At 52.4% G+C, this 20,700-nt stretch overlaps 1 protein-coding gene across 7 annotated transcripts in view; it reads left to right on the plus strand.

Annotated features, from left to right (window-relative positions):
• Nucleotides 1–566: 566 nt before the first annotated feature.
• The window catches only part of PLEKHM2 (pleckstrin homology and RUN domain containing M2), a 39,531-nt gene continuing 19,397 nt past the window's right edge, over nt 567–20,700 (plus strand). For 2 of the 7 annotated variants that reach the window (XM_054720496.1, XM_054720497.1), the window contains exon 1: nt 580–792. In XM_054720496.1, coding sequence (XP_054576471.1) covers nt 733–792 — 60 coding nt within the window. In that variant the 5' untranslated portion in view covers nt 580–732. Of the gene's footprint in view, nt 793–20,700 lie in introns of all 7 variants that reach the window. The other 5 variants (XM_054720500.1, XM_054720501.1, XR_008556898.1 and 2 more) reach the window with 4 other exon arrangements.

Consider the following 20,700-nt stretch of genomic DNA (forward strand, 5'->3'; position numbering starts at 1 on the left):
GTCTGCGCGCCGATGGGAGTCTCAGGGTCCCCGGGGTCAGTGGACTGAGTGGGGTGTCGGGGTGTCGGGGTCCCGGGTCTGCGCGCCGATGGGAGTCTCAGGGTCCCCGGGGTCAGTGGACTGAGTGGGGTGTCGGGGGTTCGGGGTCCCGGGTCTGCGCGCCGATGGGAGTCTCATGGTCCCCGGGGTCAGTGGACTGAGTGGGGTGTCGGGGGTTCGGGGTCCCGGGTCTGCGCGCCGATGGGAGTCTCAGGGTCCCGGGGGTCAGTGGACTAAGTGGGGTGTCGGGGGTTCGGGGTCCCGGGTCTGCGCGCCGATGGGAGTCTCAGGGTCCCGGGGGTCTGTGGACTGAGTGGGGTGTCGGGGGTTCGGGGTCCCGGGTCTGCGCGCCGATGGGAGTCTCAGGGTCCCCGGGGTCAGTGGACTGAGTGGGGTGTCGGGGGTTCGGGGTCCCGGGTCTGCGCGCCGATGGGAGTCTCAGGGTCCCGGCCCCGGACGCGCCCGCCCCCAGGCGCCGCCCCGCTGACATCAGTTCCGCCGCCGCCGCCCGCGGCCTCCTTCCCGCCGGCGCTCGGAGCCCGGGCCGCGGAGCGAGGGGCCGGGAGGCGAGGCCGGGCGGGCGCCGGGCCCGCGGCCGGCACGACGGAGCCCCCGCACGGCCGGCCGCAGCGGTTGGCGGCGGCCCCGGGCCCGCGGCGCGGGAAGCGGCGGCGGCGGGGCGGCGGCGGCGACATGGAGCCGCGGGAGGTGAAGGACCGGATCCTGGAGAACATCTCGCTGTCGGTGAAGAAGGTGAGCGCGGCCTGTGCGCCCGGCCGGGCCGGCAGCCCCGCCTTCCCGGGCCGCTCGCCGGCCGGGCCCCCCTGTCGCCCCGCTCGGGCCCCCGCCCTGCCCGCCGCGAGCCCGGCCGGTGCGGGGCGCGGGGCGCTCACGTGAGCGCGGCCTCCGGGCTGTTTTTATAGGAGAGTCGAGGGCAGCGTCCCCGGGAGGACCCGCGGCAGCATCGCCCGCATCCCGCCTCCTCGGCCTCCGCCCGGCATCGCACGGTCAGGCAGAGGCCGCCCCCGCGGCCCCGGGTTCCCGGTTCTGCGGGCAGCGCCGCCGGCCCCGGGTTCCCGGTTCTGCGGGCAGCGCCGCCGGCCCCGGGAAGTTCCCTGATCATCGGCAGTTTTGAAGGGGCTGCTCGGAGCACCTGGGGGGTGCGTTTTGTGTGCTGACTCCCAGGACCTGGCGACACCACAGACACCGCGCTGTGGGGCTCCCTGCAGTCGGGACCATTGTCCCATTTCCAGGTGGAAAGAAGATGACCCTTTGCGGGGCTTGCAGCTGTAAGCGGGGAGTCAGCTTCTTTGAAAAAGGGCCCGTTCTCGCAGGCAGAACGCACAGTCGCTTAAAACCAGGCTAGAACTGGCAGGCATTTCAGGATGTCGTTGGATTTTATTCCCGCTCCCCCCCCCCCCACTTGAATTCCTCGATCACCTGTCTCAGCAACTGGGGGGGGGGGGGGGGGCGGGTGACTTGGGGTGAAGGGCTCATCCGAGTATTTTATCACTTCAACAAACCAAAGGAAAAAAGTTAATTAAATCAACCGTTATATTTAAATAACTTTTCCCCATTTAAATGCCTGGAAAGTAACACAGGCAGTTTTGCCTTTCCTAAAGGTCCGTGCGGCTTCAAAAGAAGATTCCCAATGCTCTTACTAAAATACTCCTCTAAAAAGCACAACGAAAAGTTACATTGCAGGCCTCCAGCACTAGTTTCATGTATCCCATTCCCCCCAGCTTTGCTAATGCAATTGGGGTGTAGGTTTTGCTTACCCAAGGAATGCAGAATGAGCCAATACTCGGTTAAAACGCAATACGTCTGTCTTTCGTAATGGGAGGGAAAGATTGCTGACTTGACTCATCTGATCCGGGCCGGTTATGGCTTCAGGTAGGCCCTGCGTGTGTCTCTGGATTTCCAGCAAACAAGTGGGGAAGCCTGGGGTATCAAGGCGGTGGACATGGGCACTCGGTCGTCAGTGTAAACGTGGATGGATTTGAAGGCAGAGACACGCTCTGTAAATCAGAGTAAATCAGGAAGGAGTCGTCCAAGTTCTTATCATTGTGTGGGTTTGGACAGGCACGTTTTATTGAGCGGGAACGAACGCCACGCGATGCAAGTCGCACACGGGAAACCGGAAACCCATGCATGGGTGCGTCTCAAGGGAAGGCCTGCCTGACTGGCATCGTGGTGAAGGGCATGGGCTCTGGAGTCTAGCTGCCTGGGCTGAACCCCCGCCCTGCCCGTTAATAACCCTGTGATCTGGGGTAGGTTCGTCAGCCTCTCCACACCTCAGTTTGTTCCCCTGTAAAGCAGGGGTAAAATCGGGGTTGCTTTGAAGAGTTAAGGAGAGTGTGTATGTAGAGTGTTCGGCGCGGAGCTTGACCCAGTCTCAATAAGTAAGTTGTCTTAGTCCCGTGGTCGGCAAACTCATTAGTCAACAGAGCCAAATATCAACCGTACAACGATTGAAATTTCTTTTGAGAGCCAAATTTTTTAAACATAAACTTCTTCTAACGCCACTTCTTCAAAATAGACTCGCCCAGGCCGTGGTATTTTGTGGAAGAGCCACACTCAAGGGGCCAAAGAGCCGCATGTGGCTCGCGAGCCGCAGTTTGCCAACCACGGTAGTCTGTTTGGGCTGCTATAAAACAACACGCACTGGTCACAGTTCCCCTCCGCCGGGGCGAAGACGGCTGATCTCTCCGTGTCCTCACAGGGGGAAGGGGCGTGGGGACGCCCCTGGGTTTCTTTGGTGAGGCTGCCACCCTCATGACCTAGCACCTCCCGAAGGCCCAGCTCCTAATACCACCCCATTGGGGGTCAGGACTTCAGCCTCTGAATCGGGGGACACATGTTCCGTCTGTAGCTAAGTGTTACTTCTGTTTGTTTGTCATGGAGTTAGTAATTCCTTACTTTGATAAGATCTGAAGACGGCTCGGTGCCTCGCCACCTAAAGGTTGTTATACAACAGCCCTCTGGACTTGTCGCCTGCTCCCTTTGTGTGCCGTGTCTCGGAGAACTATTTTATGATTCTTGCGCCATGAGGTGCATCTGGTTTCCTGAGGATCTGCCTCTCGTAGGAATCGGTTGGTTCGGTTGCAGCAGGAGGCGGTGCGGGCTGGCGGTCTTGGGGGCAGATGTGCCCTGGAACACCAGCGTCACTGAAATTTGTTACCCAGCCCGTGAGCGTGGCTTCACCTCTTTCTTCCATCCACCACCAGTCAAATGGTCATAAAGAAAATGAGATGTGGCCGTGCTGGTGTGGCTCAGTCTGCAGCATACATGGTTGTCAATCTAGGAATCAGGAGGTCACAGTTAGATTCCTGGTTAGGGCACATGCCCAGGTTGCAGGCTCCATCCCCAGGGTGGGGCGTGCAGGAGACAGCTGATCAATGATTCTCTTTCATCTTGCTCTCTGAAATCCATAAAAATATATAGTTGTTTAAAATTTTTTAAAAAGAAAAAATGAGATGTGTATTTCTGCAAAAAAATGTTAAGGATCCACTGTGTATTACTATGCTTGGAGAGGGTAGTGTAGGACTTTTTATTGAAGTAGAATATACCTACATCCTATATACCTGGGTGAGTTCTCACAGCGTGAAAACGTTCACATATGCAGCACCTAGATCAAGGAACAGAAGATAGCTGTCATCCCCAAAGCCCCCCTCTCCGGTTCCAGGTCCCCCTCCCAGCCACTTCACCCCCAAGTGCAGGTAACCCCTCTCCCCAAGCACTGTTGTCGAGTTCAGCTATTTCCCACCTCGATTCTGTGATGGTGAGCGTGCACTGTAGCGCCAGAGGTGAGACAGCTGTTACCCGCCGGATCCGAGGGAACCTGTGTCCTCGGAGGCGGGATTCCCGGGGGTTAAAGAGAGACAAGTTGAATGGCGAGCGCAGGTAAACGACCGTGGTCACGTGAAGGCCAGCGCCACGTGTTCTCACAAGGGAGAGAGCAGCAGAAACGTCCCAGGCGCAGATGACAGAGCTTGTGGTTGCTGATTTGTTCATCGTTCGAGGGAAACATCCAAATCAAAGACGCTTTGCGCCGGCATGTGGTGCTGACTAAATAGCAGCCCCTCCGGGGAAAGGCAGAGGTTCCATCGCAGTTTTGTGGGGTGTTGAGGACCGTGTCCGCTGATGCACGTGCCGTAGGAGGAAAGGCTGTGCTGTGAGGGACAGCCTCTGACCCCCCACCCCCCGACAGTTTGCGCATGGGTTGGAGGGAGAATTTTAAAAATCACTAGGGCAAGGAGAAGCCCCAGAGGAGGGGGACTTCACTGAGTCTTGACCAATTGGTGGAATTGAGAGAAAGAGAAGAAGCTGGCATTCAAGACAGAAGGAGCAGCCTAAGTATCCCCAAGGAAGTGGGGGTGTCTGGTGGACTTCTGAGGACAGCGAGGAGACGGACCAGTGTCCGAGGGCGCGGCTGGCTGTGGCTGGAACGTGCTCTCCCTGGAAGCTGTACAGCACAGCGGACACAAAGCAGGTGTCAGAGGGCACAGACCTGGAGCTGGGGTCACTGACCGTGTTCACCCCGGCCAGTGGACCTCAGTTCAGCAGTCACCACTGACTCGTGGTGTTGTAACGAGAATGAAATTGCTGGAGAGAACACACTGAACGCATTCAGCAAAAGCCTAGCACATAACAGGGCCTAAGTAAAATGCAGCTGCCATCCTCACCTGCGAGTGTCTGTGTGAACTCTGCATGTACTCTCATGCAGTTTTCAGGAAAACTCTTTAAAAAAAAAATGTTTTTAATGAGTTTAGAGAGAGAGGAAGGAGAGGAGAGAGAGAGAGAGAAACATCAGTGTGAGAACGAAACATTGATCCGTTTCCTTCCCTCTGCACCCTGACTGGGGACCAAACCCACAGCCCGGGCACATGCCCGACGGGAATTGAACTGGTGACCTTTCGGTGCTCAGGACAACGCTCAACCAACTGAGCCACACCAGCTGGGCAGGCAAAGTCGTAACACGACACTTTTCCGTTGTTTGCAAGCTCAGAGTTTGTCAAACTTCTTAAAAGCCCAGATGGTAAATATTTTCAGCACATACGATTGTTGGCGCAACTACTCAGGTCTGCCCTGGGAGGAAAGAAAGCAGCCTCAGACAGCCATACGTGTCTGCGTCCCAGTAAACCTTCGTTTCAGCTCCAGGCAGCAGGCTGGAATGGGCAGGCCGTCCTTTGTATGTGTGCATGTGTGTTCACATGGAAAAGGCCTCACCGGGGCAGGTTGGGGATCCCGTTCAGAGACAGTGGTGCGACCTGGATTTTCCAGGAGGAGGAGAAATGAGTAGACAAACCTCTACAAAGAGGGTTTCAGCCCGGCCGGCGTGGCTCGGTGGTTGAGCATCAGCCTATGAACCAGGAGGTCACGGTTCTATTCCCGTCAGGGCACATGCCGGGTTACAGGCTCGATGTGGGCCATGTGGGAGGCAGCCAATCAATGATTCTCTCTCATCATTGATGTTTCTCCCCCCCCAGCCCTCCCATCCTCTCTGAAATCAATTTAAAAAAACTTTTTAAAAAATGATAGTTTCAGACCATGACAAGTCTTTGTCATGTGATCAGTAATTGGCCAGGGAGTTTGCTGTGGATGAGGTGTCAGTTAAGACCTGCCCAAGGAGGTGGCATTGCATCCAGCAAGGGGCACTGCCTAGGACAGTGATGGGCAACCTTTTGAGCTTGGTGTGTCAAACTTCGCCAAAAAACTGAGCATAACTCGGGTAGTGTGTCACTTTGAGGAAAAAACATTATTTCGCAAATGTTTCATCCTCGGCATGCGGCCGCCTCAACGGCCGCGTGTCATCAGAAATGGCTACGCGTGTCAGTGGTGACACGCGTGTCATAGGTTCGCCATCACTGGCCTAGGACAAGAGAAGGAGCAGCTGTTTTAAAAAGCACACAACGAGCTCGGACGTGTATAAAAGGAAAAGTAAGCGACCCCTGTCCTCCATCTCCCCAGCCCCAAGTCTGCTCCCCTTGAACAGGGTAAATAGATGAATTTTGGTAAAGTCACCGCCCTTCCGGGAATGTTGCTGGGCTGTGACAACCTTCCCTCGCCCAGGGCACCCAGAGTCCCGCCCACCTCAGTGTGACGGCCCCACCCGCCCAGAGCGAGGTTGTTTCTGACCAGGCCCAGCCTTGCAGGGCAGGGGGTCTCCCGGGTGGGTCAGCTGGTGTATGAGCAGCAGCTCACCCATCTAGCCTGTCAGCGCAGTGTGGGGGGTGGGCTTTCCCGTTCCCATTTTTCCACGCCTTCAGACAGCTTAGGTCTGCCAGAAATTAACAATTAGTCAGGGCAGCTCATTCCTAGACAAGGCCTGGTAGTCAGATAAATGTGGGAATTATAGTGACCATTTGGTTTCAGTCAATAGTTTTGTGCTCTCTGGTTTCATGGGAAAACTCTTAAGAGTTTTAAGAATCTTAAAAAGTCACTGGGCAAAGCGCTAAAGAAAATAGTATCTACACACATTTTATAAACTGAAGGCCACGGGTCGGCTGCTGCTCCTCGCTTCCTCTTTCCCTGCCCGAGTCCTGGCATTGGCAGCAGCTACTTCTCCGTGCCTCTCCTCTCGCTGAATAGAGGCTGTCTAGTGAGGGATGTGAGGGGCCAGAGACCCCCAACCAGGCAGCACAGGCGTGTGCACCTGACCCCATGGTGACCCCACCCAGGCCTGGCGTTAGATGCCAGGGGAGAAGTGTGAACGGCCCTGCCCATTCCATTTTAAGATGGTTCTCCTTTTACAAAATGCTTCTCTAACATTAGGTTTCTGTTTGAAGCCTTGTGACTATGGTCTTCCCTCTTTCTTCCTTTCTTTTTCTTTTTTTTTTTTAATATATTTTTATTGGTTTCAGAGAGGAAGGGAGAAAGAGATAGAAACATCAATGATGAGAGAATCATTGATTGGCTGCCTCCTGCAGGACCCCTACTGGGGACCGAGCCCACAACCCAGGCATGTGTCCTTGATCGGAACCGAACCCAGGACCCTTCAGTCTGCAGGTCAGTGTTCTGTCCACTGAGCCAAACCAGCCAGGGCTCTTTCTTTCTTTCTTTCTTTCTTTCTTTCTTTCTTTCTTTCTTTCTTTCTTTATTTCTTTTTTTTTTTAAATATATTTTATTGATTTTTTACAGAGAGGAAGAGAGAGGGATAGAGAGTTAGAAACATCGATCAGCTGCCTCTTGCACACCCCCTGCTGGGGATGTGCCCACAACCAAGGTACATGCCCTTGACCGGAATCGAACCTGGGACCCTTGAGTCCACAGGCCGAAGCTCTATCCACTGAGCCAAACCGGTTTCAGCGCTTTCTTTCTTTTTTAATATATTTTTATTGATTTCAGAGAGGAAGGGAGAGGGAGAAAGAGATAGAAAGATCAATGGTGAGAGAATCATTGATCGTCTGCCTCCTGCATGCCCCTACTGGGATTGAGCCCACAACATGGGCATGTGCCCTTGACCAGAATCAAACCTGGGACCCTTCAGTCCACAGGCCGACGCTCGAGCCACTGAGCCAAACAGGCTAGGGCGGTCCTCCCTCTTTCTCTGTTGCCTGGCTCTAGCGTGAAGCCCAACCAGATGATTGGGGGCCTGGCAGAAACTCACCTGCACTTGGGGTTGGACATAGACAGGTGGCCCCTGTCAGTTGGGGTGGGCTGCAGCTGTCTCTCTATAGTCACAGTTACCACTCGGAGTTCCAGGTGGAGCAGTGGCGAGTCCCACAGGCTCCCCAACCTCCCAAAAGAAAACCAGACTCATCCAGGTGCAGCCCATCCTATATAATAAAAGCCTAATATGCTAAGTGTCCGGTCAGCTGTTCAACCAATCAAAGCATAACATGCTAATGATATGCTAAGGCCACTCAACTGCTTGCTATGATATGCATTGACCACTAGGGGGGGCAGGCAGTTGACTGGTCCACCAGTTGCTCTGATGTGCACTGATGACCAGGGGGCAGATGCTCCGACCGGTAGGTTAGCTTGCTTCTTGGATCTGGCCCATTGGGACTGAGCAAGACAGGCTGAACACACCCTCGAGTCCTCCTGTGATCCTTCCCTGGCTGGCCAACCTCCCCGTCCCTCCCCAGCCCCATTTGTGCACCGGTGTGGTCCCTCGGTCTGGCCTGTGCCCTCTCGTAATTCGGGAGCCCTCGGGGGATGCTGGAGAGTCAGTTTTGGCCCCATCCTACAGGCCAGGCCGAGGGACCCCAGTGGTGCATGAATTTGTGCACCGGGCCTCTAGTTATGAAAATAAATTCCCAGCAAAATTGGAAATCTGTTGCTGGTGGACAAAAATGTTAGGCCTGGAAACTAATGCTGAGTAAGGGGTGGAGTGGCGAAGTCCTGTGTTTACGTGGAAAGAAAGGAGCTGGTATGGGGAGTGAGCACTGTGGGAAGAAGGAGGCCGGCATTTGTAGTCACTGTGGGCTCCTGGGTGGGTCATTCCTCCTCCTCGAGTCTTTGGTGCTCCTCTCAGGCATGAGGACTTTCCACCTCGGCAGGAGAATGGTGCCATTGCAGCTGGCGAAGGCAGCGGGTCTCTGCTCCCTTTGGATAAACAGCTGTCCTGGTGGCCTTGCTGCTGCCAACGCCGGTGTGTCACTTGGGACCTGGAGCCCCAAGTGCAAGGCGGGGTGACCACCGCTGGGCCCAGGGCTCTCATCCTTGGTTTGGGTGGACTTTCCTTCCAGCCCCGTTCTCCTCCTGTTGCTGCTCACTGCTGGTGCGAGTGTCCTAGAATGTCCTAGAATGTCCTAGAACTGTGAGTGGAAAGTAAGGACAGCTTCTGGGCGAGTCCATTTGGCTGGAGCTGAAAGGTCGGTCATCCACCTGGCGGTTATTATAACCACCGGGGTCCTGGGAGCCTCCTCTCTCCCTGGCACAGTGGCTGGCCCGGCCACACGGACATTCTCCCCCTGTTACGTATTTGCCATTTATCTTTTTCCCCGTGGCTTTGAAGTGTTGACAACATTGTAGAAATACACAAGGAAGAAAGTGTTCGTTTCCTATAATCTCCCTTCCTCCCTGGGTCATTGTAGTTGGAACTAAGATTCTGAGAAACCCAGTATTGTTTGAGAACAAGGAAAGACAATTGTAGAGTTGAAATCCACAAAAATCTCAACTTAATTTTTGTAAGTTGTCAACCTTCATTTACACTTTCACCCTCAGTTCTTTATTTTTGGTCTTAAACTACCATTGGAGGCATGAAATGTCCAAACACGCTGGGGGGTGGGGAGTAATAATGCCAGAGCATCCTTCACTTTAACTCCTGCTTATGCACCTGCTGTTCATACCCATTTCCTCCATCAGGCTCACAGCACACTTCCCGGATGAGTCATGATCCCTGTTTATTTTTTTTAATTTTTATTTTTTATTGAGGTATTATATGTGTACATATCTTACCATTACCCCCCACCCCCACCCCACACCCATACATATAAGCATAAACAATGGACGCAAAACTCGGGGGTGAGGGCATGATCCCTGTTTAATACTGAGGGAAAGGAGCTTCGGAGCCGTAACCTGCCCAAGGTCATGGCCTTCATGAGGGGCAGAGCTGGACTTGAACCATGTTTCTGGCTCTTGCCCTTTCCGTGCCTCTGACCCTTTTCTTTTCCATCTCCATGATGTTTGTCTTGAAATTCTAACCGTAGGCCAGTCTTGTAGGTAGGCCTCCATATTCATTGAACAGATGCTTTGTTGAGTGATTGTGCTGTGCTGAGCTCTCTTCTAGTCCCAGGGATCAGCAGCGAACAGAACCCACCACGTCCCTGCCCCCTTGGGGCTCACACTCTGGAAGGAGAGACTGACCTTGAACAGATCACAATGTCTTCGGCGTAAACCGCAGGCCCTCCTCATGTCCTGTAACGACCGCGATGGCCTAGTAACCCTGGGGTTTCGTGTGCTTCCTGACTCTGTTTACATTTTCAACCTCTGAAGTCTCGGACTGCATCGCACAGGCCTTGATGGAGGCCAGGGTTCCCCGTGTCCATGGGGTAGCTCTGACCACACCCATCTAATCTTGTGATTTAGAGACTGGGTGGCCATTTTCCTGAGCCGCAGAGTGGTTGCCTGGGTGCGGAAGCACACATACGGTCATGCAGTAGGTGCAGCCGGGGAAGGGGGAAGTGAAAGATGAACACAGAACCAGGGAAGGCTCCAGGCCTCGAAAGACTGATTAAAATGAGGCTTCGAGAACCTCCCTCCCCCAGTGCCCAGAGTACACTGAACGTGGAGCGCTCAGAAAGCGCGCACAGGGTTTCTGCCAGCCCCTGCTTCCACCCCAGCGGCAAAAGCATGGAGTAGAGCCGGAATAGAGCCGAGCATGCGTGTTCTTTCAGGCCTTGGGTTGGCCGCTGGCCCCTGTGTTTGCCTCTTGGCAGAGCCTCCTGCCATTCCCTCCCCACTCTGAAGGGAGTCCTGGTTCCTCCACAAGAGGTCAAGGCCCTTGCGGAGTTCAGAGGCAGAGCAACCCTAGAACCTGGGGCTGGACACGCCCCTTCCAGGAAGGAGAAGCATTCGTCTGCTTTTGGACTCCAAATTCTGTCAAATGACCCAAGAGATCTGTGCCCAGCTTTCCCCGACCTGCGGGGTCTTCTAACGGGGGTACCGAGGCAACGCACCTAAGAGAATGAGAGACAGACAAGGGACGCAAAGAATGGAGGCAAGACAAAAGGGATTCTGATCAAGCCTCAAAACTTTATTTTTACAGCGTTCCTTATATGTGATTTCTAGAAGGGTGGATGCCTAGGAGGGGTGGGGGCTGACCTAGATAATCGGCTAAAGTCGTAACTATAGATAAAGGGTGTGGCAGTTGAAGGGCGGCTACAGAAGAAATGCTTTGTCCTCAGGCAAGAGGAAGTGGGCCTAGTTTCAGTAACTTACTGAAGGTCAGAGTCAATCCTTTGACCGACTCTTGGTTCCTGACACCCAGCCAGCCCCCTTCTGCTGTCATTGTTCCAACGCCCCAAAGGAAGCATAGAAAAATGAAATCCAAGCACCTGCTTTTCTTGGCCTTTCCCCTGCCTGTCTTTCCACAGAGCTGCCAGTTAGAGAGCCGGCAGCTCCCCAGCCAAAGGCTCATGCGCAGTGACCGGGGAGGCTGGGAAGAAGGCTGGACTCGGGGGTCTGAGTGGCGAAGGAATGGTTAAGAAGCATTGATTTCACCCTACTTGCTTAAAGAACAAAGCGGAGCCCTAGCTGGTTTGGCTCAGTGGCTAGAGCGTCAGCCTGCGGACTGAAGGGTCCCAGGTTCGATTCCGGTCAAGGGCATGTACCTTGGTTGTGGGCACATCCCCAGTGGGGGGTGTGCAGGAGGCAGCTGATCAATGTTTCTCTCCCATCGGTGTTTCTAACTCTCTGTCCCTCTCCCTTCCTCTCTGTAAAAATCAATAAAATATTAAAAAAAAAAAAAAAAGAACGAAGCGGGCCCATATGGTAAACAACAGCACATGCTTCGCGATGACTCCACGTGTGGGGGTGCCAGCCAGCCCCGGATGTCACCCAGCCTGGGCACCAGTCCATCCTGGGCAGGGGCCTTGGCCGAAGGGCAGTGTTTTTCATGACCAGGACCTGATTGGCTCTCACGCAGGGGTGGTTTCTGAGTTCTCCAGTTCTAATCTACGGTAATTGATTGTCACTGGGCGTGAAACATCTTCCAGGCTAACGTGGGGTGGGCTCTCAGGGGTCTTTGTAAAATCAGGACACTAAGTCAGGCGCACTGTGGTTGCCTGGGTGGGTGGGGCAGTGGGCACCCAGCGGCCAAAGCCTCTGACACTCGTTGTCTAGGAAGGAAGCGATTAGGACACTCTGGCATTGCCCCTCACCCCCCAGCTCCCATTTTACAGAGCCCTGGGGATGGCCCACGGACCCCCCATCTGCCCTCCTCAGGAAGGTGCGGGGTGAGCACTCTGCAGATGGTTCCCGCGGGTGCCCTGGCCTTCGCTTCGTCCCCAGGTGGGATGGAAGCAGAGAAGCTCCCTCTGGCGCCTGCGCACACCTGGCCAAGACTGCGGTGAAACAGAAGGCCCCGGGGCCAAGCCAGGAGCTCTGAGAAGTCGCTTCACCGCCCCAGCCCCCATCTCCCCGCCTGCAAAATGCGGGTCTGAGAAGTCAGAGTTCCATTCACTGATAGCCCGGCTCTGGCTCACACCCCTGCGGCTCAGGGCATTCTCACTGAAGGCATTTCCTCGGGGAAACTCCGCTTAGCAACTCAGTGGTTTCTACGGGCTCTTCTGCTCTTAGATCCTGAAATCCTTCAGCCCGGCCAGCACGCGGCCTTGTCTTAGATTCCAGTGGAGAATCTTCACCGAAACGCTGTTGGCATTGGCCTTCTAGCCCTCGGATCGTGGGAAAGAGGCATTGTTGCTCTGAGAAGCTTTGCGGGAAGACTCCAGCTGCCCGCCTTACTTGTTTATGTATTTGTTCACTTGTGTCCGTTGATGTGGTGGCCACCTGACGGGGACATTGGGGAGCTCCAACCACACCAACCCTCCTGCAGCTGCCACTGACATGGGTGGGCCCTCTTGGGGTCCTTCTCCCTGAGGGAGTCCAAGCATCAAGGTTTGGGGACATCCCGACACAAAGGTACTCAGTAGTATCACACGGCAGGCGGTGCCCTTCCCACAAGGCTCGTCCCCGGCTGGCCGTGCACCCGCAGCAGCATCCCGTGGAGGCAGCCTCGGGGATTAGGTGGCCTAGAACAAGCATGTCAAACTCACGGCCGCATGCCTTGTTTATTTGGCTCGTGTTAGCCTTTGAGTGGCATGCTTGGCCTAGAGGGTCCTGCAGCTCAGGGTGGCTCTGTGTTTGAGCTGAGCTCATGTAACAGGGCCATCATGGATTTAATTTTTAAAAGAGCTGATTTCCAACCGGCCGGTATGGCTCAGTGGTTGAGCGTCAACCTATGAACCAAGAGATCATAGTTCGATTCCCAATCAGGGCACATGCCCAGCTGCAGTGGGAATGCAAACGCAAAAAGACCCCAAATGAAGGAAGGGTGGGCTCGATCCCAGGTGGGGGCCGTGCAGGAGGCAGCCGGTCAATAATTCTCTCATCATTTATGTTTCTTTCTTTTTAAAAAAATATTTTTATTGATTTCAGAGAGGGAGGGAGAGGGAGAGAGAGATGGAAGCATCAATGATAAGAGAGAAGCATTGATCGGCTGCCTCCTCGTGTCCCACACTGGGGATCGATCCCACAACCAGGCATGTGCCCTGACTGGGAATTGAACCATGACCTCGATGCTCAACCACTGAGCCACACCGGCCAGGCCATTTATGTTTCTATCTCTCCCTCTCCCTTCCTCTCTGAAATCGATTAAAGATATGTGTGTGTGTGTGTGTATGTGTGTGTGTAATATTATGTATGTGTGTGTGTATATATATATATATGTATATGTATGTGTATATATATGTGTGTGTGTGTATGTGTGTGTGTATATATATATGTATATATATATATGTATGTATATATGGGTGTTTTTTTAAGAGCTGATTTCTGGTCAGGTGACAGCCCACGCTTCCTTCATTTGGGGTCTTTTCTGCTTTTGGATTTTCACCTCCTAGACTCGGCCTGCTGCAGCTGTTCTAAACTTCCTGTTGTTTAAGTATTTTTTTTTTTTGATTTTTTACAGAGAGGAAGGGAGAGGGATAGAGTTAGAAACATCGATGAGAGAGAAACATCGATCAGCTGCCTCCTGCACACTCTCTACTGGGGATGTGCCCGCAACCAAGATACATGCCCTTGACCGGAATTGAACCTGGGACCCTTCAGTCCACAGGCCAAGGCTCTATCCATTGAGCCAAATCGGTTAGAGCAACTTCCTGTTGTTTAAATACATCCGATGGCATGGAGCTACTAGGGAGGCTGCTGTTCCCTGGCGATGCCTCCCCGGCAGCTTCCAGAGGTCCGAGCCCTCTGTGTACTGAGCCGAATGGAGGAGGCCCACTCAGCCAGTCCGCACAGGCGCCTTTGCAGCCCTCTGTCTCTCCAGCCGCGCAGACTCTCCTGTCGTCGGGGCGGGGAGTTAATCCTGCTCTGTGAATGAGGGCGACGCCCCACGTGCAGCCGCCGAGTAGGTAGCAGTTAGATTCCAGGTGTTGCATCTGGAATCTTCCTGGGCAGCCCACAGCCTCTTTAGTCTTACCCGAGAGGGAGAGAGGAAGCAGGGCCCCTGTAGTGTCTTATTTTCATGTGGCCACTTCCACTCTTCACCGCTGCCTTGGAGTTATCTATTAGGGACGAATTCTGGAAGGATTTCCTAGTACCAGCCGAGGCCTAGAAATTGATTTGTGGTTGTGTGTCTGTAAGAAAGAGGCAGGAGGACCTGGAGGGCCGGGCGGTGGCAGCTCAGAGCAGAGTGGGACTCGCCCTGATTAACATGCTCTGAGTCAGGCTGTTCTGGCTGGCTGGAGCTGCCACCCACATTTCCCCGCAGCCACGGGGTCTGGCACAGTCGTGCCGGCCAGTCCTCCCATCGTGCTGGGCAGGGAGCACCGCCCTCCTGGCTCTGAGAGTCGGGTGGGCTGGGCCAGCTCCCCGCCTGGTGCCCAGCGCACCCAGAGCATCAGGGACGGGGAGAGAGGAGCAGCTGGGCCAGCCCAGGGTGTGGTCTGAGAACAGGCCTGGGTTAGAAAACCACAGCTCCTTTTTTTTGTTATCACTTTACATCTTAATCCTTCTTTTCATCCTCAGCTGACCTTGCTTATTTTTATTTTTTTATATATTTCTATTGATTTCAGAGAGGAAGGGAGAGGAGGAAGAGAGGGAGATAGAACCATCAATGATGAGAATCACTGTCTGGCTGCCTCCTGCATGCCCCCTACTGGGGATCAAGCCCGAAACCAGTGCATGTGCCCTTGACCGGAATGGAACCTGGGACCCTTCAGTCCCCAGGCCGACGCTTTATCCACTGAGCCAAGCTGGCTAAGGCTGACCGTGCTTATTTTTAGATACTCCTCCGCTGAGAGCTTTTTCACGCTCCCACCACCAAGCACACCAGCCCCCCTGCATCTGGGCTCGCATGGGGGCCATCCTGTCTTTCCTGCCCAAGGACTTGACTTTTTCACTCCACCCCCATTTTCTTGCCATCTTTTTGGCAAAACTGCTCAGAGGGTCGTCTCCTCTTCTTCCCTCCTCCCTTCTTCCTCTCTGCCCCCCTCTCCTAACCCAATAGGCAGTGCTTTATAATAGGAGGTCCCACGGGCAGGGCAGCTCCTCTCATCTCAGGGACTGTGTTGTGTCTGTTAAACCCATCCCCTCGCTGTTCTGAAGCAGAGGCACCCAGAACATCTTCAGTCAACACTGCTCAGAGATGAGGATGCTTCCCCCCCTCCCCTCACCCAGCACCGCAATCACACCTTAAAAACGTTAATACTAATCTTTCTCGATGCCTCAAATATCTACTAAGTTTTCACCTTCCAATTGCCTCGTGGATCTCACTTTAAAAATACCTCATGTGCTGGAAGCAGGATCCGAGTAAGCTCCGCCCCTTCCCGACAACCCCTCCAGGCTTTCGTCCCTACCCTTCGCTCACATTGCTTCGCCAGGGTTCCCAGGCCCTCCCTCTGTCACTTCCCTTTGTGACCTCCCTTTCTGTGGGAATGTGACCCCGATGGACTGATCGTCCCTCCCTTTGGAACCTTCTTCACTTGTAAAGGCCAGGTAGTGCACATGTTAGTTCTTCAGGCCACACAGTATCTGCTGCATCTGCTCCACTCGCCGGCATGGCTCGAAAGCAGCTGAAGAAAACACAAAACCAGTGGGCGTGGCTGTGTTCCAATAAAACTTTATTTACAAACATAAGAGGTGGACCCCCTGGCCACAGTTTGCCGACCCCTGTTCTGAAATTCTCTGGACGGGAAGGAAACACTCAAAACTACCTGGCAGTCTGAGCAGCAGATTGAACTTCTTCCCAGAAGTGGGGAGCTCCTCCCGGGCCACTGCGGCTTGCATTAGCCAAACCACACACACCGCCCTGGGAGGGGGCCCGCGTGGGGCCAGAGGAGGGAGGGGGTAATGGGAAAGCTGTCTTTTTAAAAGTGTATGTGTATTTTTAATTGGTGTAAGAGGGGAAGGGGAAGGGGAAGAGAGAGAGAAATATCAAGATGAGAGAGAATCATCGATCAGCTGCCTCCTGCAAACCCTACACTGGGGATTGAGCCCGCAACTTGGGCATGTGCCCTGACCAGGAATCGAACCTTGACCTCCTGGTTCATAGGTCGATGCTCAACCGCTGAGCCACGCCGGTGGGGCCAAGTTGTCTTCTTAAAGATGCCGCGCTGGCTTTTCTCCTTGTTCCATCTTCCAAGAAGCAGAGCTGCAGGACTGAGCTCATCCACCTGGGTGCTTTTTAGTTCCTGCAACTGTGAGAGAGGGGCCTGCCTCTCCCTCTACCACACATTAGAGCAGACTTTAACATTTTATATATATTATTCATTTAGGGGTCTTTGACCCAGCATCGGTGAAAACAATTTAAAATCAGGCTCTGCCACTTACTAGCTCTGTGACCTGTTTTATGGGGGTGCTGTGATGATTACAGTAAATAGTCTTTGTAAAGTGAGTCATCATTGCTGCTACATTTATGAAGTGTTTGCAAGGTGTCATGCACTTTGCTATGATAGAAGGAGTGTCTGAACCCTCACAGCAACCTAGGGGAGGGTCCTATTACTAAGCCCATGTTACAGATGAGGAAACCGAGTTTGGAGAGGTTAGCTAACTTGCCCAAGGTCACACAGTGAGTGAGTAGCAGAGCCACATTCACATCCAAGTTGTCTGACCCCGGAATCCACGCTCTTAACCCTCTGCCTCCTTCCTAGTGCATCTAATAAGCACTCAGTGAGTGATGGTGGTAATTCTAGCCGGTTTCAGCTCTACCAGGAGGCGGTGTATGTAACCGCAGAGTAATTTGGAATAGAGGTGGTAATTGTACTTCCAGGCGGAGTCGTGTTCATTCTCCTCATTCCATTCCTCCTGTTGCTCAGGAGCCCTCATTCATTCCATCTTGCTCTCCTCCCACTCCTGGCTTTCTCAGAGCCTGCTGGTCTGACTGGTGCAGGGAGTGGCCACCTGCTGAATACCTCTGCTGTTTGCCTTGATGTCCTGCATCGCTGACCAACTCCCCAAGCAGGAGCTCGGGCTGTTGACCCTGATCCGTAGACGTTCCCCTTCGTCCTGCTCCTCTCTAGGACTCTGCTGAGCTGCAGCATTGATTCAGACTCGCCTCGTCCCCTGAGATCATGGAAAATCTTTATCAACCTGCGGTGAGAGCGGTTGAAGGACAGGCCTTGGAGCCGCCTGCTCGTGAACGGAGAGCAGATCGGTCCTGAGAGCAGAGCCACCATCCTGTCTTCTTACCTGAGCTTACGTTTGGCCAAGTGCTGTCTTATTAGTTTGACTTAGACTGTGGGTTCATTATTCCTCGTGATCTTGGTTCCTGTCCATTGAGCACCGGCTGTTTGCCGGCACCTGTGCTAACCTTTTCCATACTTTATACCGTTCGCTCCTCCACACCAGCTGTTCGGTGCTTTCTGCAGTAATGGGACGTCTGTGTCTGCTCCGTCCAACAGAGCACCCACCAGCCACACGTGGTCTCTGAGCGTTTGAAATGTGAATAGTGCAACTGAAGAACTGAATTTTCTTTTTCTTTAATTTTAATTAATTTAAATAGTTACATGTAACTAGTATGGAGAGCTTCTTTTAACCCGTTTTACAGGAGAGGGTTAGAGGGTTAACCCATTTTTAAAATGAGGGTTAGAGCCCAGCCAGCGTGGCTCGATGATTGAGCGTTGACCTATGAACTAGGAGGTCACAGTTCGATTCCCGGTCAGGGCACATGCCCGAGTTGTAGGCTCGATCCCTAGTGGGGGGCAGGCAGGGGGCAGCCGATCAGTGATTCTCTCTCATCATTGACGTTTCTATCCTGCTCTCCCTCTCCCTTTCTCCCTGAAATCAATAAAAATATATTTAAAAAATAAATAAATAAAATAAAATGAGGGGTAGAGAGTTCGGTAATTTGCTGCAGGTACTTGACTAGCGCAGAGCCGGCTGTGGACCCAGGATTCCTGCCCAGAGCCCCGCTCTTCACCACCATGTCACACCCCCTTTCCGTTAGACTTTTTACAGAAATTGTTTTCTGGTTACAGACTGTTCCCTAATTCATAATACTGTGTGTGTGTGTGTGTGCGCGCGCGCGCGCGCGCGCGCGCACGTGCACATCCCACCTGGAAATGAATGTGCAAGACCTATGTAAAGGAAGCTGTAAGACTTACCAAAGGATAGGGAAGAAAACCTGTATAAATGGGGGAAATTCCACGTTCTTGGGTAGGAAGACTCAGTATTGCAAAAGTACCATTTCTCCCCACAAATAATCTCTGGATTCAATATAATTCTTCTCCATATTCAAAGGGAATTGTAATGGCCCTGGCTGGTGTGGCTCAGTGGATAGAGTGTCGGCCTGCGGACTGAAGGGTCCCGGGTTCGATTCCGGTCAAGGGCATGTACCTTGGTTGCGGGCGCATCCCCAGTGGGGGGTGTGCAGGAGGCAGCCGATCGATGATTCTCTCTCATCGATGTTTCTGACTCTCTATCCCTCTTCCTTCTTCTCTAAAATGAATAAAATATATTTAAAAAAACACAACAAAAAAAAAACAAAGGGAATTGTAATGAAATTTGATTCTAAAGAATGTGCCAGAATAGTGTAAACAGTTTTGAAAATGAATAATTGGGGGGTGGGGGTGGACTTGTTCTGCACACATCAAAATACTGAGTAAAGTGAAAATAATTAAAAGCAGGAACTGCCGCAGGAGTAGACAATGGACCAGGTGAGCAAAACAGCCCAGAAAGCTGGCGTATTAAATCACAAATCAGTAAGGGCCCGTTCATAAAGGTGGAAAACGGGTTATCCATCCAGAAAACAAAGCTGGATCCTCACCTCATGTTATAGATAGAGAGCTAAGCATTTTTTTAAAGTCCTAAAACAATAGAAGGATAAAGCACTTTTATAATATTAGACAGGGGAAAATGGGAAACTTTCAAGGAAAATATTGACAGATTTGACCACATAAAAAAATTAAATTTTCTCAATAGGAAAACACACACCAAAAGCAAAGTGTAAATGTCGGTTGAGACTGGACACAAACAAACAGACACCCCAAGACAAGAAACAGTGCAGCAAACAGGGTTAAATTCTTAACAAATAAAGAGCTGCAGCAGGTGGGGGCAAAGGGGACATATGTAATACTTTTAACAATAATGATTTAAAAAAAAAAAAAGAGCTGGAGCAGATAAGCAAAGACCAGCAGCCAGGAGATTGGGCGGAGATTATGAATAGGCACTTCTCAGAAATGTGAAATACAAATGGCTAATAAAGCTGTCCAACTGCTTTAGTGAGCAGAGAGATACAATTTAAAGCAGTTAAGAACTGTTTTTCACTGATTGGAGTGGCAGAAATTAGACTAATTTCATCCTGTGTTGGCCAGCTTGGTCAGAGTGGAAACTGACCCGCCTTTTAGACAGGCGAGTGGCCAGCTCCAGCCACACGTGAATGTACGTGTTCTTGAGCTCTGCAGTTCCACACACAGCACTCACCGGGCAGAATTACCCACACAGGGATCCACCCATGCTCGTCGCAATATTTTGTGTAATATCAGAGAATTGGAGCCAGTAGCCATGTCTGACCATGGTTAAAGCATGGTACTTCCCATGGCAGAATACAGTGTGGCTATAATGAAGAATACAGTGGATGTGGATGTAGTGATATGGAAATACACACCTGATGTATTGTTAAGAAAAAGCAGCTTTCAGAACAATGAGTACAGTATGATCCTATTTCACTTTTAAAAATCTGTGCATGGCCCTGGCTGGTTTGTCTCAGTGGATAGAGCATGGGCCTGCAGACTGAAGGGTCCCCGGTTCAATTCTGGTCAAGGGCACGTGCCCGGGTTGCAGGCTCAATCCCCAGTAGGGGACATGCAGGAGGCAGCCGATCAATGATTCTCATCCCTCTCTCCTTCTCCCTTCCTCTCTGAAATAAATAGAAATATATTTTTAAAATAATAATAATAAAAAATGAAATCTGTGTATGCAGGGAAAGGGTTGGGAGGACACACACACTTAAGCTGTTGACAGTGAGGAACAGGGAGCAGGTGGCTTTCATATTTATACCCACTTCCATGTCACGTGCATTTTTAGGGTGAGCAAATATTGTTTCCAGAATAATTTTTTTTTTTACTGTGAAGAGACTACTTTAGTGGAATAAAACATGCCGAGATCCGCCAGGACACAGCCCATGCTAATGCGGGAGCCAAGGAGTCTTTTCTTGCTTTAGTAAAAAGATAATAATCTGCACATCACCGGCATCTGTGGTTGGCTTGATTTAAAATGCACATAAAAAAGGAAGTCGTTGTGTTTATAGCTTACCCACATTAGTCAGTGGAAGGCCTTAGCTGCTCCCAAAATAACACTCGGCATGGGCTGTCTCCTAGTACCTTCCCTGAAGCAAAGGCATGGTTCTCACCGCTATTCCTTCTATGGGTCCCCGGGTCTCGCACTTCCAGGGAGCCAGGGGAGCAGACTGGCCCCTCTGGCACCCACCCCCACCCCTGCAGCCCAGCCAACAGCAGCTGGCTCAGAAATAATTTTGTTTAAGAAGATAATTTA

The sequence above is a fragment of the Eptesicus fuscus genome, chromosome 9, assembly GCF_027574615.1.
Source record: "Eptesicus fuscus isolate TK198812 chromosome 9, DD_ASM_mEF_20220401, whole genome shotgun sequence".
Classification (NCBI taxonomy): domain Eukaryota; kingdom Metazoa; phylum Chordata; class Mammalia; order Chiroptera; family Vespertilionidae; genus Eptesicus; species Eptesicus fuscus.